This window comes from Felis catus, chromosome C1 (genome assembly GCF_018350175.1).
Source record: "Felis catus isolate Fca126 chromosome C1, F.catus_Fca126_mat1.0, whole genome shotgun sequence".
Classification (NCBI taxonomy): Eukaryota; Metazoa; Chordata; class Mammalia; order Carnivora; family Felidae; genus Felis; species Felis catus.
The window spans coordinates 39,877,890-39,886,519 of record NC_058375.1 but is presented as its reverse complement, the minus strand read 5'-3'; the positions used below and the strand labels follow the sequence as shown (position 1 = coordinate 39,886,519).

The following is an 8,630-nucleotide window of genomic DNA, read 5'->3' as shown; positions in this document are numbered from 1 at the left end:
CTGTGGTCAGCAGGAAGAACCCCTCAGCGGCAGAAGAGCGCCATCCCAGGCGACCGGGTCCTGGCTCCCCAGAGGCGGCTGAGCATGCTCAGTTGCCAGAACGCGGTGGCTCAGTGGGAAACCCAGAAGCGCCGCGGACTCCCAGCCCCGCCGGCGCCTGGACCGGAGAGGGCTGGAGCCACGGGGGCGGGGCCTCGGACGCACGCTCCCTCCCTCCCAGCCCGCCTCCCCGCCCCCCCGCCACGCGCCGGTCGCCGGCACGCGGGCCGCCCGTTGCCCTAGCAACCGTCGTGCCGCGTCTTCCTGAGGGAGCTCTGTCAGCCCGAGGATCCGGTCGCCCGCTCCCCACTGCCCCGCGATTTTCGCGTGGGCTTAGAGGCGGAGGGACAACAAAAAATGGCGGAGCGGAGCCAGACGGCGCCTGAGGCAGGTCTGTGGGGGCGGCCGTTCTGGGGGAAGCGCTGAAGGAGCACGGCGGTCCTGGGTCTGAGGGGAGAGGGGACTTGGGCATGGCCCTACTCTTGAGGAGGCACCCCTGTGTGTTTGCGCGGTGGGGCTGTGACCTCGGGGTCAGGGGTCAAGGGAGGTGCACACCGCTCTGAATGGCGGGCAGGGACCTCGGAGTCCCGGAGGAGGCGCAGGAATGTATGCGGGAGTGTGCACACTCCTGAGTGAGCAGGGGCCCAGAAGGGGCTGGGGCTCCAGGGAAGACATAGGACTCCAATCCTGAGGGGCGCGTGTGATGGGGCTGATCATGGGAGTAGGGCTGAGTCATGGACGGGGGTACATAGTCTTGTGGGAACATGGGAGGGCTCCCTAAACGGGCATGGTTTGATGGAGTCTCTTATTCTGAGGAGGCAGGTATATGGGAGAGGAGTGTTACTGTAATATCAGGCAGTGCCATGGAAAGGGGATATACACTGAATATTTGTGTTTGGGGGAAGTACAGTGCCTTAGGGTCACGCCTGGCCATCGAGAAAGTATACAAATCCTTTCGTAGGTTCTGATAAAGACAAGAGGCTTGTGGGGGCACTCAGAGCCCCAGTCTTTCAGAACCTTACCAAAGAATGCTGGAGCCTGAGTTTGAGTATATGTGGGATCAGTGATCTTGAAGGTCATTTAGAATCACAAAGGTGTGCATGTCCATATATTTGTGGGGAGAAGAGAGTCTTTAAGGTGCAGGAGACTGCTGGGAAGGGGAGACCCAGGTGTCTATCCCTGAGGGGACCCCAGTTGTGGGTTTGACTGGTCTTGGAGAGTAGTGACCTAAGTGTCTCACACGGTCATAGGAAAGAGCAAGGGTTTTCAGTCTTGTGTGTATGGGAAGGAGTTTGCACCTGAAAGGGGCTGGGGACCGAAGAACTGAGGCTTTAAGACAAGTGATACCTGTGTGTGTAGTAAAGCAGTGGCTTTAGGGATAAGTGTGGTGGTGAGTGATGGAAGTGGTATACAAATCTTGTATATGTGTCCTGATTAGGTATTTTGGTTTCAAGAGTGACCCACTTAAATTATCCAGCCCTTGGCACTGGGGAAGGGTATGGATAGTGGTTATACTAAGACCTTGTAGTAACTGAACTGGAAGCTGAATGAAGCCATTGAGAGTGAATGGTTCAAGAGACTATTCTCTCTCAAGTCCTGCATGGTTTCTCTTTGCTTCGTCCATCAAGTAGTTCCTCTATTCTTTTTACAGTTTAAGCTTCCTTGTGACTTGAACATGCTCATTCCTTTATTCATTCATCTGCTCAACAAATATTTATTGAGTGCCAACTATATGTTAGATACCAACTTAGGCACTGGAAACTCTCTGCTTGTGATTCTCTTACCTTGTTCTTTTTTTTTTTTCTTCCCTGCCCCCTCACCCCCCCCCCCCACCGATTTACTAGCTTTACATATATTATATGGTCTACATATTACTTTTATTAGTTATTGCCTGTTTTCTTCCACTAGAATGTAGGCTCCATGAAGGCAAAGGTTTTGTTATGTTTAACAATCCCACATGTCTAGAGCCATACATGGTGTACAGTAGGTTATTCTTAAATATTTGTTGAATAAATAACTGAATGATCTGATAAAGTCTAGTGGTTCAAGAAACTTTCTCTGAGGAAGTGATATTTTTAGATGAGATACAATAAGGATTGATTAAGTGAAGAGAAGGTTATTCTTAAATATTTGTTGAATAAATAACAATGATCTGATAAAGTCTAGTGGTTCAAGAAACTTTCTCTGAGGAAGTGATATTTTTAGATGAGATACAATAAGGATTGATTAAGCAAAGAGAAGGACAAGGAGTGGTCCAGGCAGAGGGAAACAATGTGCAAAGATCCTAAGGTAGCAGGAAACATAATGTATTGTGTTTAAGGAACTGAAAAAAGACAAATATGGCTGCATATAGGGCAATAGGAGGGGGAAAGAAGCTGAAACAGATCTTGCAGTTCTTGAATACTATGATATGTATTTTCACCAAATAGTAGGAAGCCACTGAGGGCTCTTAAGTAGGAGCATGACATGATTATAATCATGAAAAATATAACTGGCTACAGTATGGGAAGTACAGAAGATACAAGAATGGGTATATAGGTAGACCTGTTAGAAGGTAGCAGTGGAGATGGAGAGAAGGAATTGAGAAATATTTAAGAGGTAAAATTAATAGGATTTAGTGAAAGATGGGGATGAAGGAAAAGGAGGTATCAGGTCATGCTTCTAATTTTCTAATTCGTGAATCTGGATAGTTGGTGGTGCCATTATGGAGATAAGGAACACTGGAAGGGGTCTTGGCTGTGTTTGAGAGGGAAGATCATGAGTTTGGTTTTGGACATATGGAGTCGGAGTTATCTTTTATCTTTGAGCCATCCAGAGAAGTGAGAGATTGACAAGGCAGTTGAATGTGTAAGAAAAGTCGGAGCTAACATGAAAGATAATTAGTGAAGTCAAAAGTGTGGATGAAATTGCATAGAGGGGACAGTGGGGGTGAGGGGAGTAGAGGCTTGGGATTAAGTGTTGAATAGCTGCAATATTTCAGTGCTTTCCAAAGAGAATGAGGAGAATGGTCTTGAACAGATCAAATGCTGCCAAATGATATATAAATGAAGACTGAAAAACTAGATTTAGCAACAGATTTAGCATTGTTGATAACATTAATGAGAGAAAATTGATGAAGGTAGGAGCCAAACCATTTAAGTTCTGAATTACTATTAATGGGCTTAGTCTTTATTTCTTAATTCAGATTCCCAAGAGAGAGAAACTAATTGGAATACATCATATTTTCACCAGATCATGTCATAGATTTCAAGCCAGTGTAGGATTGATTGTTTTTGGATTAGGTGTCCAGCTATTGCTGACTGGAGTCACCTGGTTCAAAACATGTTCGTCTGATGATTTTTCATCTCAGTAGCAATAGCTAACATTTCTAGAGTGTTTATTATGTGCCAGATACTGTGCTAAGAGCTTTATATATTTTAATCTATGTCAGCATCATAACCACTTTCTAAGGTATTAACTCTACTGTTTGAAGAAATTTTGGCACAGAGAAGTTAAGCAACTTGCTCAAGATCTGCAAATAAGTGTAAGACTATAGGTGTTTGGGGCTTTTTTTTTTAAGTTTACTTATTTTGAGAGAGAGAGCACACATGTGGAGAAGGAACAGAGAGAGAGAGAGAGAGGGAGGGAGAGAGAGAGAGGGAGGGAGAGAGAAAGAGAGAGAGAGAGAGAATCCCAAGCAGGCTCCGCACCACCAGTGCGGATCCCTGTGTGGGGCATGAACCCAAGAACCAGGGGACCATGACCTGAACCAAAGTCAGATGCTTAACCAACTGAGCCAACCAGGCACCCCTGTTTGGGGATTATTTTAACATTATACAGATTCATTATTTGGCTTTCTCTTTGTATTGCAATATTCTACATAGTGAAGCAATAATAGCCATGATGAAAATTCCTGCCCTACAAGAAATGTTATTGTAAGGTAAGCATATGTTAGCAAGGTGACATGGAAAGAACTGGAATTCAGATCTTTGTTTAAAGTCTGTTTCTGTAATCTATTAGATGAGGACCATGGACTCAAATTTTCTGATCTAAAGTTCCCTCATCATAAAATGGGGATGATACTTGCAGGATAGTTGTGAATTCTAGAGATAATATATCTGAAGTGCACAATAAATGAAATTTTCTTAGTTCCCCTGAAGCTTGAATGTAAAAAATTAAGCAAGATTTAAACACACAGTGATGAATTTAAGACATTCTTTTTTTCCTCCATTTTTTTCCCATTGGTATAATTTATTTACCGTTAGAAGAAAGACAGACACCAAGTTTAGGCGAATGTGGAATTGTTATTTGTACTAAAATGACATGGAATAGGTCTCTATATGAGGTGGATTTTGAGGAATTTCTTGGAGTGAAGGGATAAGTTTTTTTCCAAGCATACAGATAGCTCTGTTAGAAGGTCAGATTTGCAAAAGGAAGTTTCTTTAAAATATTGTATTGTATGTATGTATGTATGTATGTATGTATGTTTATTCTTGAGAGGAGAGAGAGAGAGGAAAAGAACAAGCGGGGAAGGGGCAGAGAAAGAGGGGGACAGAGGATCTGAAGCAGGCTCTGTACTGATAACAGACTGCCAGATGTGGGGCTTGAACTCACAAACCATGAGACCGTGACCTGAGCTGAAGTCAGAAGCTTAACTGACTGAGCCACCCTGGTGTCCCTAAAACATTGTACTTTAAAATGAGGACAAGAATGTTTGAATTTTTCTTCTTTTCCAACAATTTGACTATTAACAATAATAAAAAAGAAACCATGTGGGAGTATTAGGCTAGATTGCACTTGCTTCAATTTCTCAGATTCTTCTTCCTTTCCAAATATCATAAAAGAAAGCTTTGCGTGAATTACCTGGTATAATTTTTTTCCTGTATTGCCAAGTGTGTTACTTTTGTGGAAGCCCATACCAACCAGAAATTTTAGAATGATGCAGTCTGTTAAAAACGGCCTGTACTTTGGGGTGCCTGGGTGACTCAGTTGGTTAAGCATATGACTCTTGGTTTTGGATCAGGTCATGATCTCATGGTTTTGTGAGTTCAAGCCCCCATCTGGGTCTGTCCTGGCAGCATGTAGCCTGCTTGGGATTCTCTCTCTCTCTCTCTCTCTCTCTCTCTCTCTCTCTCTGCCCCTCCCCTGCTCATTCTCTCTCTCTCTCTCTCTCTCTCTCTCTCTCTCAAAAATGGCCTGTACCTTGATCAATTTGTGAAATAAATGAATATTTTTTAAAAAAGTAATTTTATGGTACCTGAAATCATCTATAGACAGAATCTTGAAATTTTAAAAAGCCTTAGAAATGAGAATAGTGTTTTCCATCTTTTGTTAGTACTTGGGCAAAATAGTTAAGTCTGTTTGCAAATTGGGGACAGTAACACCTACTTTTCAGGTGAGACTTAGAGATAGATTTGGAAAGTGCATAATGTGTTATACCCTACCCTCAAAGAAATGGTAGGTTATTTAGTATCTGCCTCTGTGTGTGTGTGTGTGTGTGTGTGTGTGTGTGTGTGTGTGTGTGTGTGTGTGTGCATGTGCATGGGTGTGTGTCTTTTCCTAAAGCTTACTAGTAAAATTGTCTTTTAAAGAAGAGGAAATCTAGGGGCACCTGGGTGGCTCAGTCAGTTAAGCCTCCGACTTCGGCTCAGGTCATGATCTCGCGGTCCGTGAGTTCGAGCCCCGCGTCGGGCTCTGTGCTGACAGCTCAGAGCCTGGAGCCTGTTTCAGATCCTGTGTCTCCCTCTTTCTCTGACCCTCCCCTGTTCATGCTCTCTCTCTGTCTCAAAAATAAATAAATGTTAAAAAAAATTAAAAAAAAAAAAGAAGAGGAAATCTAGATCTATAGTCCCTTATTTGGAGCTTTGGATGCAAATATATTTCAGAATTCAGATATTTTTTGGATTATGGAAAAGTAATACAGCATATGTACTGTTAATTATATAACATCCCCATGGGTATGGGAGAGTACCTTGTAATCAAACACATTAATATCACATTCACACTAAATGAATAAATTATAAATAGCTTCATGTCAATTTAGGTTAAATTTTGTTGACAAATTAGTTTTGGCACCAAATTTATGGGAAAAATTGCCATTTTTAGAGATTTATGGATTTTGAAATTGTGGAAAAGGGAATGTGGATTTACATAGTTTTATCCCTTTTTAGAAATATTTTTAAAGCTTTGAATTATTTTTTGTCACCTGTATATTTTTCTGTAACATTAGCAAGTATATAGCTTTATTAAAGATCCTAAAAGTATAGTATTGGGATGGAAAACACATTTGGTTTCCGTGATGCTTATTTCTTCTAAGAAACTGATAATGTTGGAGATCTCTTGATGTTGCATTTGGCTTTAGTTTCAGTATCATTGCACAATGTCACTTTCAATTAGAGATACTAGAAACCTATATGCATTAAGAAGGACAGAAGGATGTCTATATTTTGCATACGTATTTTTAATAGTCACAGCTTTGTCTTTTTTTTTTTTTAAAGTTTATTTATTTTTGAGACAGAAAGAGACAGACAGAGCATGAACGGGGGAGGCCAGAGAGAGAGAGACACACAGAATCTGAAACAGGCTCCAGGCTCTGAGCTGTCAGCACAGAGCCCGACGCGGGGCTCGAACTCACGGACCGTGAGATCATGACCTGAGCCGAAGTCGGCCGCTCAACCGACTGAGCCACCCAGGCGCCCCACAGCTTTGTCTTTGAGTCAAAGAATAGTACGATCGTAATTGAGTTTCAGAGTGTTTTTATTAATTGTTAAATTTCAGCACTGGAGTAGGTGTTAATTTTAGTATTAAGAAAAATTTTCATCCTTAGCTGGAGTTGATTTTTCTGATTATAAAACATTATTCTAAGTGTGAAAGTTTGCAATAATTCATTGATGTTATTCACCATATGGGAATATGATAATTTTTACTTTTTATATTTCACATTTATTTAATGGGACTCCTAAAATACATTTTTTTTCAAACTCTAAAGAAAATTGTTTTTATTTGTCATATGTATTTGAGAACTATTGATTGTGAACATTTGAGTCTCTAACCAGGCTTTCAAAATAATGTATTTGCATGTCAACTGAAGGAAAACAAAACAAGCAAACACAGAAAACTCCTAGAATTTAATATACGATTAAAAACCTTTATATGGGATTGGAAATTCCTAAATAAAGAACTTTCAACAATGTTATGGAAAAAAAATCTCTGAGTTTTGGTGGAAGAAATGGGAAAAAAACAATCTGCCGTCATTTATAGTTTGCTGCATTTTATCAGGAGTTTTAGAAGTCACTAATTGTAGTATATTAATCTCTGTGTCATAGAGTTGTGGAAGAAATCACTATGTTGTGGACTGTGTTATTCATTTTTAGAAGTATTCTTATAAAAATATATATTTAATACCTACTGTATGTCAGGCATTGTGGCAAACTTTGGAAATTCAGTGATGTATTTATACATAGTCCCTACCTTTAAGGAGCTCCCATAATAGTAGAAGAAGAATAGAGCTAGAAAATTAGCATCTGGGCAATGGTAGAAGTTGTACACAGAATTCTGAGGCTAGATAATAGTTCTCTGACAGCTTGGAGATGGTGGTAGGAGTAGTTTAGTAATGCTTCTTGGAGGAAGAACACATGAATTGAGTCTTGGATGACAAGAAGGAATTAGCCCAGTGAACGTTGTAGGCAGAGGGACTGGGAGTAGAGAGGAGGAAAGGAGGGCAGAGAGAGCAACATATGCCCAGGAAAGTTATGTGGTGGGAGAATGAAACTCATTCAGAATATTGCTGGTATTGTTCATCTATTAACAGAGCTAAAGACTGTATTTCTTTTTATTTTTTTATTTTTTGCTCCTATTGGCCCTTAAACATTTCTGGTGTGATAGATACCTCTTGATATGTTATGAAAAGATAATGAATTCTTTCTCATGAAAATGCATGCTGTGTGCAGACACATGAAAATTTGAAAATAATTTCAAGAGATAATGTCCATCCCAGAAACCCAGGTTAAGAAATCTTCTATTTGTTAGTAATAGAGGATTACATTTCAGTTAGTAATAGAGGTTGCAGTTAAGAATCTGAAATCTTCAAAGTAGGAATACTTTGGTGAAAGGGGTTGATTTAATGACATCTGTGCTAGGCAAAGCAAATGCTCGTTCCTAAATTATTTGGTCATCAGTTTATCTCATATTTTTAGCTCCTTATACTTTACTTCCTCATTTTGCCTCACAGTAGACCTGAAGAAAGACTCCAAGGTTACATAGATGTATTCATGACAGAGTAAGTGATTAGTTCAGGCTTATGTGGCTAGAGAGCAGGTCTGATTCCAAAGCCAAGATTCTTTCCATTTTTGCTCTCCTATGTAGAAAAAACATGTATAAGATTAGAGCTTACAGTGAGGGAAGTGTTAGTTTTTACCTTTATATTGAATGTTAGAGGTTAGGTGACTTAACCAGGGTCCCACAACCAGCAAGAAGAGGAGCCAGAACTATAACTTAAATTTCCTGATTTCCATTCAGCAAATAAGAATATACTGACCTAAAATGAAGAGAGATAAATAACCAGGTATTGTAGTAATGGGCTTTAAAACAAAGTTAGTTATTTCAGTAAGCCA

General features: G+C 40.6%; 1 protein-coding gene across 9 annotated transcripts in view; it reads left to right on the top strand.

Moving 5' to 3' along the window:
- Positions 1-231: 231 nt before the first annotated feature.
- LOC101099137 (AGBL carboxypeptidase 4) overlaps positions 232-8,630 on the top strand; it is a 1,457,496-nt gene continuing 1,449,097 nt past the window's right edge. For 4 of the 9 annotated variants that reach the window (XM_023258671.2, XM_023258674.2, XM_023258670.2 and 1 more), the window contains exon 1: positions 232-430. In XM_023258671.2, coding sequence (XP_023114439.1) covers positions 397-430 — 34 coding nt within the window. In that variant the 5' untranslated portion in view covers positions 232-396. The remainder of the gene's footprint in view (positions 431-8,630) is intronic. The other 5 variants (XM_023258668.2, XR_006583702.1, XR_002744479.2 and 2 more) reach the window with 4 other exon arrangements.